We start from the raw sequence: 22,576 nt of genomic DNA on the forward strand, positions 1-22,576 counted from the left end.
AAAGCAAAGCCCTGCAGTTGTCAGAGGGCAGGGTGACCGCGAGGAAACAGCCCTGCACAAATGTCCTATGTGTAACACGACCATCCATGGCAGAGTTACACCCTTCTACGTCTACTGAACCAAATGGGCTTCAAAGGGGGCAACACTATTTAGGATTGCCCTGTAAATCTGGGAGAACAGAAACCCTGCCTTTGATTGAGGAATGGGCATTTCAAGTCTGGGAAAATGTGACATGCACTAAAGCTTATTGATGATCTGAGAGTCATGCAGAGGGACGTTCAGGTTGGACCGCTTGGAGAAAATGTAATAATAATACTTTGCATTCTGGCAACGAGAAGGCATTGTCCCAGGGGTGTGTCTTTTCATGACAGTATTGCTGATAGCCGTGTTTTTGTGTAATTAGTCTTTCCCCCCCTTGTACATGTCAATCGGAGGAAATTATACTAACAATGCTGCAGCTGCCAGTTGACCAGTCCTTTGTCAGGTTAACAGCTCGGAATAGTCAGCTAACGGGACTCAGAGAGCACCATAATTGCCAGGAGATTACAGGACTCTCAAGTGTCTATCGGAGCTTGGAGAAGATAGCCCTTCCCAGGACAGGTAAGAACAAAAGAAAGAGCAGGATTGTGATGGGAAGAGATGGAAGGAGAGGGGCTGTGGCTCAGTGGCAGAGCATCTGCTTGGCATGTGGAAGGTCCCGGGTTCAATCCCCAACAACTCCAGTTAAAGGGACTAGGCAAGCAGGTGATGGGAAAGACCTCTGCCTGAGACCCTGGAGAATCATGGAGAGGGGCTGTGGCTCAGTGGTAGAGCCTCTGCTTGGAATGCAGAAGGTCCCAAATTCAATCCCCGGCATCTCCAGTTAAAGGGACTAGGCAAGCAAGGGATGGGAAAGACCTCTGCCTGAGACCCTGGAGAGCCACTGCTGGTCTGAGTAGACAATATTGACTCTGATGGGCCGAGGGTCTCATTCAGTACAAGGCAGCTTCATAGGGAGGGGCTGTGACTCAGTGGTAGAGCCTCTGCTTGGCATGCAGAAGGTTCCGGGTTCAATCCCCGACAACTCCAATTAAAGGGACTAGGCAAGCAGGTGATGGGAAAGACCTCTGCCTGAGACCCTGGAGAATCATGGAGAGGGGCTATGGCTCAGTGGTAGAGCCTCTGCTTGGCATGCAGAAGGTCCCAAGCTCAATCCCCGGCATCTCCAGTTAAAGGGACTAGGCAAGCAGGTGATGGGAAAGATCTCTGCCTGAGACCCTGGAGAGCCACTGCCGGTCTGAGTAAACAATACTGACTTTGATGGACCAAGGGTGTGATTCAGTATAAGGCAGCTTCATGTGTTCATATGTGTTCCAGGCAGCAGAGACAGCTGGAAGTCAGATGAAACATCTGGGCAGGTAGGATCTCTCTCTCTTTTTTTCTCTCTGGGCATCTGATGTGGCCAGGGGATCAACTCTTTGCCTCCACCCTATTCTCTGCTTGCACATTTGTAAGTAAAGCATTCTTTAAAGACACATCCTACATCTCCAGTCCTCTTGCCTGCAAGGGAACTAACTGAGGTCAGCAGTGGGAGGGCATCAACTAACAGTGTAAAGAAATCCAACTAAGAAAAGGAAAACCATGAAGTTTGAGAAATATCTCTCAATTATATCTAGTTGAGAGAGACGGCATGATTTAATGGTTAAGGTGTCGGACTAGGAGCTGGGAGACCCAGGTTTGAATCCCCACTCTGCCATGGAAGCTTTCAGGGTGACCTTGGGCCAGTCACACACTCAAAGCCCCAAACCTGGCTAATATTTGGATGGAAGACCTCCAAGGAATACCAGGGGTGTGTCACGGAGACAGGCCATGCAAACCACCTCTAAATGTCTCTTGCCTTGAAAACCCTATGGGGTCGCCATAAGTAAGCTGTGGCTTGATGGCAAAAAAGAAAAAAAAGTTATCTGGTTGATATCCATGTTGTAACTGGCATCATCATCCAGTTAGGTACACATGAACACATGATGCTGCCTTATACTGAATCAGACCCTTGGACCATCAAAGTCAGTATTGTCTGCTCAGACCGGCAGCGGCTCTCCAGAGTCTCATCTATTTTCCTAGTGCCTTTAACTGGAGATGCCAGGGATTGAACCTGGGACCTTCTGCATGCCAAGCAGAGGCTCTACCACTGAGCCACGGCCCCTCACAAAACCATAATGGGGGCAGAGCCTGAGGAGGGTAGAGTATGGGGACAGGAGGAAATAGGATGCGGTGGAGTCCACCCTCCAAACCTGCCATTTTCTCCAGGGGAACTGATCTTCTTATAGGGTTACCAACGCTGGGTTGGGAAATTCCTGCAGATTTTTAGGGTGGACCGTGGAGAAGGAAGGGTTTGGGGAGGGGAGGCACCTCAGCTGGGTACAGCGCCATAGAACCCACCCTCCAAAGTGGCCATTTTCTCCAGGGGAAGTGATCTCTATAGTTTGGAGATCAGTTATGGTTCCAGGTGATTTCCAAGCCCCACCTGGAAGTTGGCAACTCTACCCAGGATGGCCCCAGCAAAGTGTGATGGAAAGAAAGTGCTTAAGGTGGGCGCAGACCAGAGGGCTCCAGGTAATTCAAACAAGTGAGCCTTGCTCGTAAGGTCTGGATTTGTTAAAACAATTATTCATGTACACCCGAATCTGCTAACCAGATCCACTGATCTGGAGGGAAATCCGTCTCCTGACTCCTCCAGTCAATCTGCTAGGAGGAAGAACCAAAGCAGTCTACTCACCCCAGCCAATCAGGACGAACTTCCACGCATACTGTTTGTCAGAGACAAAGGTGAGGATCAACAGTGTTTGCAGATAGAGGCCTTCGACGAAGAGCCAAAAGAAATTGGCTAAAATGCTGAGCTGGAAGAAAGCCACGGCGGCCTTGCACGGCACCTGCAGGACAGGCACGGAACACAGCAGTTGCTTTCATACCAGGATATCACTCTGAGGTAACAGTGTAACCCTAAGTAGGCCATCTCCACTTTAGTTGGGGGAATTAGCTGAGGAAACAAGCAAGGAGAAGGGGGTAACTGGGATCTATAACCTGTGTATACCAGGATAGTCCTGGGGAAAAGAAGAAGAAGAAGAAGAAGAAGAAGAAGAAGAAAAGAAGAAGATGATGATGAAGAAGAAGATGAAGAAGAAGAAGAAGAAGATGATGATGATGATGAAGAAGAAGACGATGATGATGATGAAGATGATGATGATGATGAAGAAGAAGATGATGATGAAGAAGAAGATGAAGAAGATGATGAAGAAGATGATGATGAAGAAGAAGATGATGATGATCATCATCTCCAGGCCCCATCTGGAGGTTGGCAACCCCACAAGTGAGGATTTTCCTTTTCTGAGCAAAGCCAAAACATTTCAGTATGTTCTAGTAATATTTTACATGGAGGTTCCATCTGTCCCCAGCTTGCCACTAGATCTGGAATGAATTTGGAGATTTCTCCTCAAGCTAAACGTCTGAGAAATTCCAAAAGGAATCCAAAACAGCTTTGCCATTCCTGGTAGGGAGGGGGGATGTACCAAACAGAAAATTCCTTTGAAAAAACAGTTTTTGTTGGAGAAGGAGGAAAAACCAAACAAGTTTCGAACTTTCCAGAATTAAAATACGAAGCCATGTCTGCTGTCTGTCGGAAGCATCTTCTCAAATATTTGGAGGGGAGGCCCGGGACTGATATTGTTCAGGATTAGCATCGCGTTTGCTCCACTTTCTACATTTATAGTTTAAAAATAAAGCAGCAAATCCACCATATTCTCTCCTCCCCTGAAAATTCCAGTCATGTGGGAAAGCAGAAAGCACAAAATGGTAATACCAGATAAGGTCAAATCGATCCTTTTCCCTCACGAACGCAAGCTATAATTAAGAAAGCTCAATGGCGTATAATTAACAAAGCTATAGGCTGAGTTGTACAGGAAACAGAAAATCTGAACGCGGGCATCCCGTTTCCAAAGCTGAAGAGGTGATGAGAGGCGTACCGTCGACATCAAGCAGTGGTCCATAGTGTCATCCGAAAACAAAATGGCGTCTTTGGTGAAAACAGCTGCCGCCCTCAGGATAAACGAGACAAACAAATGCATGTGGATGTAATTCCGTGTGCAGTGGAATTTTCTGAAACGGAGGAGGAAAGGGGAAAGAAATATATATATATCATTCCGCAAAATACAGTGCTGCTGTGCAGACCTAAGCAAAGTTGACTTCAGTTTTTGCAACATCGAGGAATAGGGTTGCCAGCCTCTAAGTCAGGGGTGGGGAACGTCAGGCCCGGGGGCCATATAAGGCCCTCGAAATCATTTGGTCTGGCCCTTCATGGGTCCTGGCAGATCTCTAGCTCAGAAGGATGCTGCCCTGCCTGAATCTCTTGGGCCCAGCTGGGGACAGCAGAGTTCAAAAGCAAGTTGCCCTATGTGGCCGTCTCCAGTCGTGCCTCTTGGTTAAATGTTTGACCAAATATAGCAGGCTAATTTTCAAGTTGATAATTTTGTATGGCCCGCGAATGATGTTATAAATATCCAAATGGCCCTTGGCAGAAAAAAGGTTCCCCACCCCTGCTCTAAGTGGAGGCTGGAGGGCTTGTGGAATTACAACTGATTTCCAGTCAGATCCGTTTCCCTGGATAAAAATGGTGGTTTTGGAAGGTGGACTCTATAGTACAACCCGGAAGTGATGCCGTGATGTCAGCGACATCACCCCCCCCCCCATGTCCAGCTCCCCAAGCATCCTGTACCAGCTATGATAGCCTGGAGACTTCCTGCTATTACAATTGATCTCCACATGACCAAAATCAGATGCTTGAAGAAAAGGCTGCTTTGGTGGGTGGACTCTATGGCATTACACCATGCTGAGGTCCCTCCCCTCCCCAAAGTCCCCCTTCCTCAGGCTCTAACCCCAAACCGCCAGGTATTTCCCAACCCAGAGTTGGCAACCCCAGATGGCCTGGAAATGCACCTGGGCCTTGCTAGAGTCTCCTATGAGTGCTTTAGAAGAAGAGAAGAAGAGCTGGTTTTTTTACATGCCAACTTTCTCTACCACTTAAGGAAGACTCAAACTGGCTTACAATCACCTTCCCTTCCCCTCTCCACAACAGACACCCGGAGAGGTAGGTGTGGCCGAGAGAGCTCTAAGAGAACTGTGACTAGTCCAGGTCACCCAGCTGGCTTCCTGTGTAGGAGGGGGGAAACAAATCCAGTTCACCAGATTAGCGTCCACCATTCATGTGGAGGAGTGGGGAATCAAAGCTGGTTCTCCAGATCAGAGTCCACTGCTCCAAACCACCGCTCTTAACCACTACACCATGCTGGCTGTCTTTGAAACTCGGCATGGGCAAAGAAGAGATCGAGAGCTCTTTGTGGAATAGAATGCAGAATACATCACTTGTCTCAAAATTTGGTAACATGCCAGATCCATTATGGCTTCTGAAAAAAATCTGCTTTGTTGCATCCCAAACATGGTAAAGCATATACTGGAGCACTTAATTCATGGCCCCAGGTATCTGAGGGAACGAGAGAAAAGCAAAGGCATTTTTACGCATTGTGTGAAACAAACCAACAAAACAGTGCATGAAACAAAACCAGGAAAGGCAGGAGAGATGAAGTAAAGCGTGGATGAGGGTGTTGTTTCCCAAAAGCTAGGTCAGCATTTACCGAAAGAAGGTAAAGATGAGAAGGGCTGTAAAGAGGGAAACCAGAGATGTCGCATAGCCGGCAGTGTAGATGTACCAGAACTCCGAATAGTAAGATTTCTGTGGAGGAAAACACAACATTCAGAAATAGAGGCACATGGGGGAGAACTTGGCTCTTGTAGTCCAGGCACGGTCTCCCTTGGTAACCATGGAGGCAAAGAATGAAGACTAAGGAGAAGCCTTTCTTCTTGGCTATTGATACGCGTGCATGGGTTTTCCAATTTCCAGACCGGAGATGGCCAACTCCTACATTCTCAGGAATCACTCTGTTTTCCAGGAGGTCTTTCAGAGACCAGAAGAAGTGAGTTCTTCCGCACATTGATCTGTCAAAATCCACAATAATGTTGCTGCTCCCTAGCTAATGAGGATGTCACTGTTACGGAGCCCATGTATTAGGGTTGGGAAATTCCTGGAGATTTCGAGGTAGAGCCTAATGAGAGTGGAGCTTGGGGACAAAATGAAAGATTAGCAGGGATGTAATTTGATAGACTTCACCTTCCAATCCAAAGCTGCCATTTTCTCCAAGGGATCAGATCTTGGTCATCAGCTGTAATTAGGGTTGTCAACTCCCACTTGGGAAATACCTGAAGATTTTGGGGCTGGACCCTAAGAAGGGCAGGGTTTGGGGAGGGGAGGACCTTGGTGGGGCACAATGCCATAGAGTCCAACTTCTAAAGCGGCCATTTTCTCCAGGGGGAACTGATCTCTGTCATCTGGAGATCAGTTTAACAGTTTTTCCCCACTGCATTAACCTAATTTATCTCAAGGAGTAATCAGTTTAGCTCTTATATCAATACATCTAATTTTTAACTTAGGCCTATATGTGGATACTTCAGATATTGGGACTTTGGGGGGTGGGGGTTCAAGACTATGGACAGACACGAGAGATCTTTCGATAAACCTGAGGAGGGGAAACATTTTTTTAAAAAAAAAAACCTCCAAAGTGATAGAGCAGCATCTGTAGCTTAAAGAAATGAATGCCCTCAGTGGCCATTGCTAGGCAACCACAACAGTACTGCCAGCCTTCAAACCTTGGTTTCTGCCAGTAAAGGGTGGAGGGGAGAAGGCAGGGCTCTTCCTAGGGCTGTTTTTGTCATTAAGGGCGGACTCACCAGAGCCAGGTTGGTGGGTGGGTGGGAAAAGAGAAAAGGAAATAGGGAAAGTTGAAGATATAGGGCTGCCAGGAGGAGGGAAAGAGAAAATTGTGTAGAGAGGTGAAGACATGGGAAAGTAGCCTGTACTGGAATTTAATCAACTGGTGCTGCTTACTGCAAATATTTTGTTGAATACAGCATATTGATTTTATATTTAAGTCTTCACTGACCTGGTCTTCTGGTCCTTTTGTTAAACTTTCTTCAAATCCGCAGGCAGCAGAGTATGAGGGGAATGGCTCAGACCAGTAATTTCCCAAGGTACAGTTTCTGTGCAGGAACCCTGTAAAGGATTTCAGCACCAAAAAGAAGAAGAAGAGTTGGTTTTTATACTCCACTTTTCTCTACTGTAAGGAGACTCAAAGCAGCTTAAAACTGTCTCTCTCCCCCCACCCACACACACACATAATAAGCATCTTTTGAGGCAGATAAGGCTGAGAGAGTTCGGTAGAGAACTGTGACTAGCCCAAGGTCACCCAGCAGGCATCATGTGGAGAAGCAGGGAATTGAACCTGGTTCTTCAGATTAGAGTCCACTGCTCTTAACCTCTATGCCATGCTGGCTCTCCAAACAACACATATTGCTAAGAAATAGGGTTACCAACCTCCAGGTGGTGGCAGGAGATCTCCTGCTATTACAACTGATCTCCAGCCGATAGAGATCAGTTCACCTGGAGAAAATGGCTGCTTTGGCAATTGGACTCTATGGCATTGAAGTCACTCCCCTCCCCAAATCCCGCCCTCCTCAGGCTCTGCCCCAAAAGCCTCCCACCAGTGGCAAAGAAGGACCTGGCAACCCTTCTAAGAAACGACAATGACAACACATACTATAATTGCCTGGTAAACCTCAGGCTCCCATGACACTGACTGTAATGTTGGGACAAGTGTACACTGTCTACCTTGCCTACCACTCAGGGTTGTTGTGAGAATGAAATAGACACCACCCTGGAAGGAAGAGCAAGATAAGTTAACTGTGCCAAACAATGAGGAGCAGATGGGAAGGGACAACATTTCTTGCCTTGTATGTTGGTGATTTCTTCAAAAAATCCTGGACATGAGACGGTCACAACCTCTCCGAAGGTAGCTTGGGGCCAGCAGCTCAGCCCATCCCAAACTCCAGCACACCCTGTTGAGAAAATATCTGCCAAATCATCATCTGCTTCTCTTGGGGGTCATGAAATTGGGTTGCCATCCTCCAGGTGGTGGCTGGAGATCTGGGATTACAACTGCTCTCCAGGTGAAAGAAATCAGTTCCCCTGGAGAAAATGGCTGCTTTGGAAGATAGACTGTATGCCGTTGTGCCCTCATTGAAGCCCCTCCCCTCCCCAAACCCCGCCCTCCTCAAGCTCCACCTTCAAATCTGCAGGTTTTTCCTAACTTGGAGCTGTCAACCCTAGTCCACGGGACTGCCTCTCCTGGTATTTTCCCCAGAGAATGTTAAGAGTGCAAATACTAATTCACTGGTGGTCCCAGGCCCAAAGAGTGTCCAGCTGGCCTCGACCAGGGCCTTTTCTGCCCTGGCCCCTGTCTGGTGGAATAATGTCTCTAATGAGACCAGGACCCTGCGCATCCCTACATAGACTCCACCCTCCAAAGCTGCCACTTTCTCCAGGGGACCTGATCTCTGTAGTCTAGACATGGTCATACAGTATTTACAAGAGTAAACCTAGATTTATTACCTTTAAAATCTGGTGAAAGAGAGTGGTTTTTCTCTAAACACTGAGCCTCGTCTTTCATGACCTGCTGAAAAATCTTGCATTCTGGATGGATGGAGACCACCTGGATGGAAGCAAAAGTAAACACTGAGACCATATGCAAGTGTTACTCACTAGCTACAAGTGGACAGAAACAGCATATAATCAGAACGGACTGCTTTGAATTTAGCATGATTCCTGAACCATATTGCCATGAACACATAGGCAGTGGGCCTGTCTATTCTGTTCCCCCCTCCATCAGAGGGAGAGATTCAGTGTGGTGTAGTTGTTAGACTGGCAGGTTAGGCCTGGAGAAGCATAGCTTCAGATCCCTATTTCACCATGAAGTTTACTGAAGAAGAATAGTTGGTTTTTGTATGCCGACTTTCTCTACCACTTAAGGAAGAATCAAACCGGCTTACAATCACCTTCCCTTCCCCTCCCCACAACAGACACCCTGTGAAGAAGGTGGGGCTGAGATAGCTCAAAGAGAGCTGTGAGTAGCCCAAGGTCACCCAGCTGGCTTCAAGTGTAGGAGTTCACCCGATTAGTGTTACATTCAAACCATAAATCAAAGCTAACTCCTTGTCTGTTTAACCCTGTGGACTATGTGTCTTGGGGAAAGAAACATACACACACCAGAGAAGATCTTGGTCTATATGTGGTTTAGGATATGAATAAATGGTAGCAGCATATGAATGTTACAGTGTAAGAGCCCCCAACCCCAATAACCCAGTGAAGTGTTTGAGTGAGAGCCAGTGTGAAGTAGAGGTTAAGAGCAGTGGTTTGGAGCTGTGGAGTCTGATCTGGAGAACCGTGTTTGATTCCCCACTCCTCCACATGATTAGCGGAGACTAATCTGGTGAACTGGATTTGTTTCCCCACTCCTACACACAAAGCCAGCTGGGTGACTTTGGGCTAGTCACAGCTCTCTTAGCGCTTTCTCAGCCTCACCTACCTCATATGGTGTCTGCTGTGGGGAGGGGAAGGGAAGGCTATTGTAAGCCAGTTTGGTTCTCCCTTAAGGGGTAGAGAAAGTCGGCATATAAAAACCAACTCCTCCTCCTCCTTCTTCTTCTTGTTCTTCTAGGGGGCTGGGCAACCATGTCTGCTGATATCTCTGTGAGTGAAGGTCTGAGAGGTGAAATGGTCATGCCCCTCTAGAGATTTAAAAAGGGACTGTAAGTGTAGTGACAGTGTGACAGCCTGACCTACTAGTAACCCTGAGAGAGGGAGGTGTAAAGGATGGTAGGCACTCTGTATGAGTGGAGAAAGGGTTTCACATGTATGCTTCCTGTAGATCTATGATTCTTGTCTACTTAGGGACCTTTCAAACAGCCCTTATAATCCATTTTAGGAGCCGGTTGCTAAGGGATTTTTTGTGTCATTTCAGACACAACTGTTTGGGCTCCCGGCTACAAATGGATTTTTTAAAACCTTTTCATACAAAGCCACTTCTGTCCCATTGCCAAAGCGGGGTGGGGCCAGTGTTATGTCAATGGCTTTCTCCCATTTTCAGCTCTTCTTTAAGCTTCTGAATCGCTGTAGCGTGCTGTTTAAAATATTTGGAGTACTTCTGAAAGGACCGCTACCGCTTCCCGGCTCCACGTGTTCTTTTTTGGCTTTTTAAAAATGTTCCAACTTTTGTGCTATAGTGCTAGACCAATGTTGCAATTCAGTGCTCTATTGCCAGCATCCAAATGCATTGAATTGCTATATTGGTCTAGCACTATAGCGCAAAAGTTAAAATGTTGAAAGAAATGAAAAAAGAATGTTCTGCCAAAAAAAAGGGAGGGGGGAACAGCGCGGTTTGAAATGGCCAGACCACTTCAGAGCACTTTAGAGAGGGTTCATTAATGGATTGAAATGCACTGTATGAAACCCCTGTACCATTTTACTTGGAAACATGCCAGCAGCAAATACAATGCATAGTTAAATTGTGGAACTCCCTGCCCCAGGATATGGTGATGGCTGCCAACTTGGAAGGCTTTAAGAGGGGAGTGGACATGTTCATGGAGGAGAGGGCATTCTGTTAGCCTAATTGCTCGGTTATGAATAATATGGGGAAATTAGTGTTCAATAACCGGCAGTGGGCATAACCTGGGATCATTTAACCAACGTTTACGGGAGTCCAGTCCAAGATTCAACAGGAAAAATGAAGGCACAAATGGATTTAGTTTAAAGATTTTTACTTGATCAATTAGTTATGTTCACAAGCATACAAATATCATATACACAACGTTCATACAGAGTCTAAGAGCAAAAGGGAGGAGGAGAGTGACGGTCGCCAATGTGGCAGGAGGTGATGACGGGAGATACGATACCTGTCCTGAAGAGGAGATGTCCCAGGTTCCGTGGACTAAAACACTGGGATAAAAAGGGCAGAGTGGCGGGATTCCCAGGGAGGGCGAGAGTGGGGATGGGCTACGCAAAGTCCAACTAGCAGGTACCCTATGGATCTCGGGGACTCAAGTTATACTATTTTCCGAGGGGGGGTGATGGGATTACCCTCGCGGTTCCCAAGCTAAACAAAAGGTGACAAAAGGATTAACGATCTACTGCCGGGGTGGGGAGGTATGATAATTTGGTAGACTATACTGTCTCCATTGGTTTGCGCAACCCTGGGGGAATCAGGAATCTCTCATTGATGGGCTTTGCTGCTCATACACAGGTTGCACATCGCGATGTCCGGGAAGACATTCTTTTGCATAGCCGGAGGGATGGTGTTTATTTGTTTGTCTTAACATTTCTTAATGCTTAGCTGATTAAGTCCGATCAGCTCGGCGGGGGAAGCGCTGCCGGTGGTTGAGTGCTGTCAGCTCCCTGCAATATGGCTTCCACTGGAACGGAGGCACTGCAAACGGTGGACTCCCTCTGGTTTACTGGAGGGTTGACCTGGCCTCTGCTCCTTGACTTCCGGCTCGCGGGATGACAGATCACTCCTTTCCAGGCGGCTTTAGGCTTGCTGCTTGCTCTGGAGAGGCGGGGGCATGCACTGACTGGGGTTGCCATAACCAGTCCGGGATATATACAGTCCATGTCGTAACATATCCATGGCTACTAGTCAAAATGAATACTAGTCATGATGCATACCCATTCTCTCCAGGATAAGAGTAGCATGCCTGTTATCTTGGGTGCTGTGGAATACAGGCAGGATGGTGCTGCTGCAGCTTCCTTGCTTGTGGGCTTCCTAGAGGCACCTGGTTGGCCACTGTGTGAACAGACTGCTGGACTTGATGGGCCTTGGTCTGATCCAGCATAGCCTTTCTTATGTTCTAACATCCAATTTAGAATGGTAATGTAAAAGGGGGCCTTAATCAGTTCAAGAATAATTAGGTTGATTTGAAATATAGTTCTTAAAAGATTACATTAATGATTCATGGCGGGGATAAAATGTTTTCACCAAGACCTAGAATAAATAAACGTATGACTTCTGTCCAATCAGAAGACTGGTAGCTGTCCTGCATGATCATTGGAGGGACTGATCAATCTTCACACAGCCTTGTGGATTAGTGGTTAATGCTTTGCCTTACAACAGTCAAAGAAATTTTAGGTTTCCCGGTGCCTGTTTTAAGTAATGCTCTCCCAACAAATGGATTCACATGGCAGTGAATCCATGTATGCTGCCATCAGAGGGAAGGGAAGGGGAAATGTAATAAAAACATAATGAGAAATGGACTCTTCTCCCTAGATATTATAAATCATTAAAGATCTGGGAAGGTTTGTCTAGTGCTCCTGATTTAACAACCATTACATTTTATAGCTTTCGATGGGCCTTTTCAAGAGCCCGATTTAATGCCTTTCTGTCAGCTATGTTCAGCGGGAGATTTCAGCATATACCTGTAGAGGCCAGATTATGCCCCTGTAATTTTAATTCTGTTGAGACAATTATACATATTTTATTATAGTGTGAATTTTAAAGGGAGGTTACAAATAAGTTGATTTTACCTGTGTTGACCAGAAATTTTAGGAATGTTAGCCATTCAGAAGACTTTATTATTAATTTTTTTACTAGGCGATAAAGATGCTTTTTATCTCTTCTTCAGTGGCAAAGTTCTGTTATGTAGCCAGTAAGATACAGAGATCCTCAGATGGGGTTTTAAAATTGTTATTTTGTACTGATATTTGCTGGTCAAATGACAGTAAATAAACTGTAAATAACAGTAAATAATCAGAAATGGACACAGTGTCAACTATCTGTTTAGAAGAAGGGGGTGAGATCAATAAAACTGGTACGCCGTTCATAATATAAACAGACTGACTGATCCTGGTCAGGACTATAGCATGACATTATAATAAAATGGTAAGAGAAATTATCCAGCCCAAAAGAGTCATCTTTCCTGATTTGTATGCCTGCAGTTGGCAATTTTCTTTTGTTTGTAATATTGAGATGCCCACCTCCCAAAATAATCTTTTTCTTTATTCACAGTTGGAACCCCCTTTGAAAGAGCAGCCAGGACATTCTCCATGTAATCTATTTTGTTTTGTTTTTTAAAAAACATATCAGTCTGAACTGGATTTTTTTTTTTTGCTGTGTCAGACCGAGCAAATGCCCTGCTTTCAACAGCGGTAACAAAACGATTACTCTGAAAAGGGCAATCCAATTTACATTTCAAAAGATCCTATTCAGGGGTTTGGCTGGAAAAATATTTTTTCCCCTCCTTTGGTGCCTAAGATGCTTTTCAAGGCAGGTAATAACATGAAATTGTTTACCGTTGTGATACTTTTATGCTGGATTTTCAGAAATCAAGAGGAACAGAATTACGGCGCAAGCGTTTGATTTGTATTTTTTCCATACAGAACCCTTTGTCTGAAAAGGCACAAAACGGTCTTGGATGAACAGACCAAGGAAATGAATGAGAATCCAGCTCGTGAAGAAAATAGGTTTGGGGGGCTCAGGCTAAAGATTGTTGTTCTGCCACCAGGATTGGTGGAAGGTCTGGGCTCCATTTAGGGTTGCCAGCTGCCCAGCAGCAGCCAGTGAACTCCTGACTCCAGCCGCCATTCAGTTGGGAGGTGAGAGGGAAATAGTGGGCAAAATAGGGGGTGACTGGCATCGCCCAGCTCAATGACATCATTTCTGGCATGACCCGGAAATGATGTCATCACATCAGATGACCCTCTAGCTTTTGCCCCAAATTCCATGGTTAAACCAAAAGGAGCGTCGTCATGCCAGGCAACATTGATCAACCCCCAATAAATCTATGCCTACCGGGCAAGGCTAGCCACATTCCAAATTAGGTCCAGTGCAGAGGATGCCCATCCAAATCTCTTTCCAGACTGAGAGGATCTGAATTAGCTGATCTGATTTGCTGAGTGGTGCCCACGAATCAGTGACCTGTCCTTCCTCATTTCCAAATTTTGTTCGGACCACTGAGCATGTGCAGTTTGCTGCAATGCTTGATGTGCTTTCTTTAAAATTATCAGTTACCAGTGTGAAGGACCATGGGTATGCCTTGAACACTGAGCATTTTGACCTAATACACATCCTTGATGTATACCCATCCTTAGAAGCCCAGCATGCTACAGAAGGTGAGACCTGGAAGCCATGTTCTAGTATATAAGGAATAAATAAATTTACAGGAAGCTTCACTATACTAGAAGGGCTTTTATATATTTTTCTACTGTGCATTATGACACTAATATATTATTAGGATGTGTACTACATTACAGTTCTATCTGTGACCACTGAGGAAGGCCTTTTTTAGGCCGAAACGCATTTTGGTCCTTATTGGGTCCTACTTTGGTCATTGTAAGATTTTACATCACATGTGTATGAGTTTGCATGTATTTATTGACAATGAAAGACTTGCTTATGTTATAGGCCTTATGTTTTTAACTTTAATACATACGTATTCTCTCCAGGATCAGAGGAGCAAGCCTATTATATTGGGTGCTGTGGAACACAGGCGGGATAATGCTGCTGCAGTCGCCTTGTTTGTGGGCTTCCTAGAGGCACCTGGTTGGCCAGACTTAGGGTTGCCAACCTCCAGGTAATGGCTGGTAATCTCCTGCTATTACAACTGATCTCCAGCCGATAGAGATTACTTCCCCTGGAGTAAATGGCCACCTTTGGCAATTGGACTCTATGGCATTGATGTCCCTCCCCAAACCCCGCCCTCCTCAGGCTCTGCCCCAAAAACCTCCCACCGGTTGCCAAGAGGGACCTGGCAACCCTAGCCAGACTGGTGTGAACAGACTGGACTTGATGGGCCTTGGTCTGATCCAGCATGGCCTTTCTTATGTTCTAATCTGGGAGACTCAGATTCAAATCCCCACTCATGCCATTGAAGATCGCCAGGTGACCTTGGGCTAATCACTCACTCTCAGCCTAAGCTCCCTTGCAGGATTATTCCTAACCTCCCTTGTAGGGTTGTTCTGAGGATAAAAACAGAGGACAGAGAATGATGTTGTAATCTGCTTTGGTGCCCCAATAGAGAAAGAAGAGGGGTCTCAGTTTCTAAATTAAATGAGTTTAGAGAGTAGCTGTGTTGTTCAGCAGCCAACCAGCTCCATTCTAGTCCAGTGGCACCTTAGAGGCGAACAAGATTTTGAGGGTATGAGCTTTCAATAGTCAAAGCTCCCTTCCTCAGGTATTAAATTATACTGTGAAAGTGCTTGATGAGATATTTCTTGGTGAGGATCCGTTTAAGAGGCCAGGCTGGCTGTTGTCACTTCTTTGCCCAGCCTTGCGGATGGCTTTGAGGTATTGCTGGGGACAGGACTACTCTCAGGTGGGTCCGGGTCCAGGCATATTTCTCTTGCATTGAGATGCACAATGCAGCCTGTACCACCTTGGTTCCTGAGTTGCTCAGGAGAAAGGCAGTCATGGTAATATTTTAAAACAAAGAAATAAATAGCTAGGGAACTATTCACCAAAACTGCCTTGATGGATCAGAAAGACAGTTAGAGCTCAAATTCAATATTTATTGCCTTGATCTCACACAATTATGCGAACGACGCCTGGAAAATCAGCTCCAGCTAACCAAAAATTATAACGAAGTCAAGCATCTGATTAACACCAATGCTTAAAATATCATCCGTATCCCGAGATCTATCAGAGTGGATCTACCAGAGATCAAAGTCCCGCTATTTAAAAATAGCCCGTCTTTCAAAGCCGTGAATGAATAAAAACCACCTTGAATCAATATCTGAATGTATTATGTTGCAACTGTTTTCAGCAGAGCTTGCAGATAAATTTCGACTAAAGTGAAATGCTGAGATTCGAGAATTTCAAAATAGCAAAAAAAGGGTTGGGGGGGTTGATAGGACTGTTACTACTGCTGTCTACTTTGCTTTCTTTTAGGCATCGGGCCAGAAGACATCTCCCCCCCCCCCAGGCTTTTAATTACACATTTTATCTTATCAGCTTTTTCATGGTCTGCTTCTGTTTCATTGATAGTTTTTATGCTGCTTGCGTTTTAATGGCTCGTTTTCTGTATTGTGGTTTTTCATTGTATGGCACCTCGACCAGGACTTTGAAAATGCAGTATCCTAAAGAAGTATCCTGAATCAATCAATAAATATTATAGTTGGACCGTGAGGAAGAAATGGTTACTCTGCATGTTTCAGAATTGCCACCGAGGTGCACCTCAAGTGAAATTTCGAAGTGAATTGGAATGTACCTTCGCAATTTTCTTACACACATATGCACACCGGTGCTCATAGAAATACCATTTGCATTGCAAGGAAAAAGTGTACAAACAGTACGCACTACGGACAAATCTACAAAACCAGCAATAAAAACAGACCATCGAAACTGTCGACGAGAAGGTCAAAAAGAAAGGAAAATTGCTTCCGTCCTTCACTGAATTCAGCCCAGAATGGTTTTGGGACACCTCTGCAGAATCAGCCATTGGGGAAGGGGTTGAGGCTCGAAGCCTGATTTGATATCGAAGAGGCAAAGCTTTCATATTTAGCCCACAAGTCTCTTGACAGACACAAGCGAGGCTTCGACGGGGGTGCGATGTGTGAACGAGTGACCCTATGACTAATCCCATATGCCAAGATTCTCCTGAGTAGCTCTGTTGAGACCAGCTCTATTGTAAAACGAGGACCAGGGCGGCCATCTCAGACGTGCCCTCTTTGAAATGGCAAGGAGATAAAATCTCCTCCAGGATCACTCAGCAAAGACCCCCTGCAGATCTCCTCGCAAAATTTTCTGGGGAGATCAGAGGATTTGCAGTTTTCTAAGTTGTGGGATTTTAGAACCTTTTGGCGGCTCTGAACCATTTGGAGTCTGGCCTTATCTTACATGTAGTGTTAGGCACTGAATCTTTCCCCTCCACCTTTTCTCCTGCAACAATCCACTTTTGTTTTTGATTTTCCTTAAACACCCGGTCCCCGCCTACCACCTGCGGTAGGTGTCACCCCAAAGAATCTCTTCCGCCCCACTCCTCTGCAAATCGTGACGCCTCCTTGCTTGCCTGCCACCGAGGGGGAAAGTTTCCTTTCAATGTCTAATGCTTCTCTGTCAGGCTTCGGCATGTTCTGTGACTCTTGCTGTCATAGCAATTAAAGGTTCACAGCTGTCAAAAGCGCTTCATCTGCTTAAAGCATAATAGCAATGATCACTGTTCAAAGCGCTTGTCAAACTTCCAATCGCAGGCTGCGATGCTGACGGATTTTTTTTTTCCCGATGAGGGAAAAGAAAAGAAACTTGGACAGAGTAGCGGCTAGCATATCAGGCTTGGCAGAGATAGGGAAAAAAGGTAAAGGTGGTCCCCTGTACAATTGCCTTCCCTTCCCCTCTAGGGTTGCCAACCAGCAGGTACTAGCTGGAGATCTCCTGCTATTGCACCTGATCTCCAGATCAATTCACTTGGAGAAAATGGCTGCTTTGGCAATTGGACTGTATGGGATTGAAGTCCCTCCCCAAACTCTTCCCTCCTCACTCTCCACCACCAAAACCTCCTGCCGGTTGCAAAGAGGGACCTGGCAACCCTATTCCCCTCCCCACAGGGTCCCCATGAGCACTTCCGGCCACCACTCAGCTGACCAGCGGGGTAAAAAATGGCAGGGAGCTGGGGAGTGTTGGCAGCATCCTGATGTGCTGATGTCACTTCCTGTGCACCCGGAAATGATGTTAGTGTGTCACCAGAGGGGGCCAGGGATGCGCTGGCATTTGGGCAAAACTCTATGGTTGACCATAGGGTTTCGCCCAGATGCCAGAGCATCCCCAGCAATACACTGATGTTGTTTCTGGGCCATTATATTACTGGAGAGACCTGCCTCCCCAGCACAGTAAGTCTCCCGCTGGTTGGCAAGGAGGACCAGGCAGCCCCACACCACCAGCCCCCATTTCCTGTGCATGCCCATGGACTCTTAGTTTAATATAATGCCCACATTCAGTAGTAAGACCAGGGTCTTTGCCTAACTAATCCCCAGTTTGAGCTAAGAGCGAAAGAGCTCTTGATTGGTTGCCTAGGGCTGTCAACCTCCAGGAGGTGGCTGGGCATCTCCCACTATTACCACTGATCTCCAGCTGATAGAGATCAGTTCCCCTGGAGAAAATGGCCACTTGGACTCTATAGCATGGAAGTCTCTCGCCTTCCCAAACCCCGCCTTCCTCAGGATCCACCCCCAAAATCTCCAGGTATTTCCCAACCCGTAGCTGGCAACCCTAGTCAGCAGTGGTGCCTGTGGTGACTCATGGTGGGGCTCCATCTCTTATCACTGAGCATTGCTCCAGGGGAACTGATCTCTATCAGCTGGAGATCAGTGGTAATAGCAGGTGATCTACAGCCACCACCTGGAGGTTGGAAATTAAAAAATCACACCTCTAGACCTATAGATATTAGTACAAAATCAGAATAGGACTTATACTGATTGTGTAGTACCACCTGGAGGTTGGCAACCCTACTGCTGACTCATGTATAGAAATGCTCCTTTTGCCCCATGTGAAATCCATAGAGGGGGAGGTCCATATCTAAGATTTGTATGTTGGAATCCAAAATCTCACATGTCTAATGTGTGGGGGGAAATTCTCACTGGAAGATCCAAATTTGTAAGCTTTTTTTAGGGAGGGGGTGCCTTTCTTTTTTGTTGTGAATTTCTGTCCTGGAGAATGTGTGTGTGTGATTAAGAATGTGCGATGTAGATTAGGAGAGGGACAGTGAAGCTCACATTTTTATGACAAGAGCTGAATCTTGGCCAAAAATTAAAAAAAAATCTCAAATGTCACAGCATTCTGCTTTCAAACACCAAATGTTCTCAGGAAGTACATATTTTCAGCACTCCTCTTACTTACAAAGTCTTAATCACTGCTAGTGTGATTTCTTAAGCCTCCAGTTATTTAACCGCCTCCCAAACAAAGTTGTGTACGGTTTGGATACCAACAATCAAATGTTCCGGGTTTCTGTTCGGAAAGCTCTCTCGGATCCAGGCTTCGAATGCTGAGGAGTCGATGGACGAATTTGGCTGTGGCATTTTGGCTGTGGCATTATCGGAGGGAAAGAGAAACCCAGCCCATCTGATCTGCGAAGATGCGAGATCTTAGCCCCCCCTCCCCCGGAAAAAAAAAGGCGTAAAATCGAGATACCAAAGTGCTGGGTATGTGTGAATGTAAGAGAAGGAAAAAGAGAGAGGGAGGGAGAGAGAGAGAGATTCAGCAGTGAATCTTCTCCAAACAGAAGTGCATACAGACGAAAGTGGGATCTAAAAATGCATTTACTAACACAACATATCAGACATCTCCGGACCTGTTTCCAATCTACAAGGGGAGAGAGATGCTCTTTTAAATATTTTCCTGCTTATTGTTCACCTGCTCCCATCTCCATCCTATTCTTTTTCTCTCTCCCTCATCTTCCTCCTTCTTAAGAAAAGGTCCCATCCTATTTTTTTTTTTAAGAAAACCGACGGGTCCAGGCGTCCTTAGATTGAGCTATTCACCTTCTTCTGGGTCCTGATCCATCCATTAAAGGTGAGGTTTCTCTCTACAAAGGAGAAGCACAGAAAGCAGCCAGAAAAGGGGAGGGGCCGTGGCTCAGTGACAGAGCAGCTGCTTGGCATGCAGAAGGTCCCAGGTTCAATCCCCGGCATCTCCAGTTAAAGGGACTAGGCAAGTAGGTGATGTGAAAGACCTCTGCCCAAGACCCTGCAGAGCTGCTGCCAGTCAGAGTACACAATACTGACTTTGATGGACCAAGGGTCTGATTCAGTGTAAGGCAGCTTCATGTGTTCGTGTGTTCAAAAGTCCAGATGTGAATGTGGGAAGAAAAGAGCTACATAAACTCCCTGACTGCTGGCCCCACACGTACAAGCATGTGCCCGTGCATTCTGTGTTAACTAACCCACAGTAAGTACCACAACATCTGCATTCTACACTTGCAATCACATATTTGTGCCCTTTGGTTAACAAATGTGGCATAACTCGAATCCAACACAGGGGCTGTGTGCTTCGTTTTAAAAAAGCAGACCAAGAGGATCTTAGAATCATAGAAACATAGAGTTGGAAGGGACCTCCAGGGTCATCTAGTCCAACCCCCTGTACAATGCAGGAAATTCACAACTGCCTCCCCTGCCCCATGATAAAAGGGATTTTTTTTTACTATTGTCGAACTACCCTGATTGAGAGAATGGCAGAGGGTCAGGGGTACTTGGCAAAGGTCTTAAACTAGCACCTGGCATGCATGCCCCCTCCCTTCTTCTAAGGGTTCCCTGTTCTGTCTCCCCCTCGAAAAATAAAAGCAGAATTTGCTTACCGGAGAGAAGAGCAAGCTGCACAAAGTTAGCAGCATCTTCAGCAGCAGAACGAGAGTCTGCCCCTCTCCGTACTCCCCTGCCGATCCACAGCAACCAAGTCCCGCCTCTCGCCGGCACCTTTTCAGCTTGGCAGTTCTGTCTTCTGCGAGCACCAACGCTCGCCGACCCCCATAGGTGAGGACAATAAGCTCCGTAATTCCTCCCATTGTTGTTACTCTGGCTATTGTTTACAGAGCGCATCCCTGTCAAAAATACAAAAAAAGCGTTTTACGAGGCAGACCAAAAGCAATGCGAAAAATCGAACCACCAATCCACCGCAGATGAAGAAATGGATTCTGCGGAGAAGCAAAACCAACTAGCCAACCTCGTGGAAGACTCTCTGGAAACACCACATTTGAACTATATGGTAAAACAGTACTGAGATGCTGTACGATAAGCTTTTCTGGGGAGGGCATTCCAAAGAGCTGGGGCCACTGCTGTGAAGACCCTGCTCCGCATTCCCAGTGATTTCACCTCCAAAAAGGTGAAGATTTGGAGCACTGCTCCTGCAACTGACCCCAGAAGTCAAAACTAGGAAAAGGCTGTCTTTAATGTAAAACTATCTCCTTTGTTTCCCAACTTAGTATTCAGGATATAAAAGATAGTCCTAGTAGTTTGACTCAACTACAGTGTCCCTTTTGGTGGGTTCTTTTAAGCTTTGGGGTAGATTCTTGGCCCTTTGAACATACCTGACTCTGACCTAATGAAGTTCAAGAGGAAAAGAAATGTTAGTCATATGTGTTTTTCTCTTTTATGACACTTCCAAATGGAGAGCCGGCATGGTGTAGTGGTTAAAAGCAGTGGACTCTAATCTGGAGAACCTCCTTTTGTAAGCATCCAAGCTGATGTTTCAAAAGAGAACTGGAAAACTCAAAAAAGCAGGAAAAATTCAGGACCAAAGTATCATTTTTCTGGGCCCAGCACAAACTTGAAGCAACACCATAGTTCTCTCCCACACAGAAGGATGTAGACAAGCTGGAACGTGTCCATAGGAGGGCAACAAAGATGGTGAGGGGTCCGGAGACCAAGTCCTGTGAGGGAAGGTTGAAGGAGCTGGGTAGGTTTAGCCTGAAGAAGAAAAGACTGAGAGGTGATATGATAACCATCTTCAAGTACTTGAAGGGCTGTCATAGAGAGGAGGGCGCCAAGTTGTTTTCTGTTGCCCCAGAAGGTCGGACCAGAACCAACGGGTTGAAACCTCTAAAAGCCAAGAATGCCTCTTGGTACAGCCCACACCACTGATTTAGAAACAGGAACCTTTGAAATTCAAAGCTATGTTACAGTAAGTCATTTGCATGTAGGGTTGCCTTGGAAGGTGCTTTGGAAGGTGGACTCTATGGCATTATACACCAATGAAGTCCCTCCCCTCCCCAAACTCCGCCCTCCTCAGGCTCCACCCCCAAAATCTCCAGGTATTTCCCAACTCAGAGCTCGCAACCCTATCGACATGTACTACCCTTAACAGTGCAACTTTCAGTTCTGTTGAGGATTTTAGTATCGAATATTCTCCCACTGCCAAATACTCGCATATGTGCCCGGCATTCTCCAAAGCTCTTTTGATTTGACATCTTCTGGTATTTTATTTCATTACTTCATATTTTGAGTGCTGTTATTTAAGAGTAGTTGAGATCAGTTGTAATAGCAGGAGATCTCCAGCTAGTACCTGGAGGTCGGCAACCCTATGGATATGACATAAATGTCACTAGGTCGGGCTGGGCCATGCCTTGCCAGCCCAGATTGAGAGTGGGGGGGTGTGGCTGCCTCACAGGCCTGATAAGAACTCTCAAGGAGCCTGATCCGACCCGCGGGCCTTATGTTTGACACCCCTGCCATAGGGTCTACCTTCCAAAGCGGCCATTTTCTCCAGATGAACTGGTCTCTGTCACCTGGAGACAGAGTGGGAGATCTCCAGCCATCACCTGAGGGTTGGCCACCCTGCTCAGCCATCATCCTACTTTCCCCAGTTCTGAGGCCTACGAAGCTCACGCACAGAAGGCACAATGGAAGAAAGGGAGGAAGGTGACCTCACGGCAAGGGACGTTCGCAAAACCATTCCGTGGTTCAAACACAAATATACTTAACTTTGGGAGTCAAGATGGCAAAAAGAACCAGGTTGGAGTACCAGTAGATTGAGTGACTAGACAATGGTGGGGGGAGACAGATGCACAAAGGCAGTGTGAGAACTTGTACATGTAAAACATTTGCGGTACATATGGTTGCCAGCCTCCAGGTAGTAGCTAGAGATCTCCCGTTATTATCTCCAGGTATTTCCCAGGGCTGGCAACCCTA

The 22,576-nt window shown here is 46.1% G+C and overlaps 1 protein-coding gene across 1 annotated transcript in view; it reads right to left on the reverse strand.

Moving 5' to 3' along the window:
• The window catches only part of LOC130484240 (vasoactive intestinal polypeptide receptor 1-like), a 29,735-nt gene extending 9,281 nt beyond the window's left edge, over positions 1–20,454 (reverse strand). The window contains exons 1-7 of the mRNA XM_056857141.1: positions 20,248–20,454; positions 8,531–8,630; positions 7,870–7,977; positions 7,026–7,135; positions 5,664–5,761; positions 3,999–4,131; positions 2,756–2,909 (exon numbers count right to left, since the gene is read on the reverse strand). Of these exons, the coding sequence (XP_056713119.1) occupies positions 2,756–2,909; positions 3,999–4,131; positions 5,664–5,761; positions 7,026–7,135; positions 7,870–7,977; positions 8,531–8,630; positions 20,248–20,454 (910 nt within the window). The remainder of the gene's footprint in view (positions 1–2,755; positions 2,910–3,998; positions 4,132–5,663; positions 5,762–7,025; positions 7,136–7,869; positions 7,978–8,530; positions 8,631–20,247) is intronic.
• Between the last annotated feature and the right edge of the window lie 2,122 nt (positions 20,455–22,576).

The sequence above is a fragment of the Euleptes europaea genome, chromosome 11 (assembly GCF_029931775.1).
Source record: "Euleptes europaea isolate rEulEur1 chromosome 11, rEulEur1.hap1, whole genome shotgun sequence".
Classification (NCBI taxonomy): Eukaryota; Metazoa; Chordata; class Lepidosauria; order Squamata; family Sphaerodactylidae; genus Euleptes; species Euleptes europaea.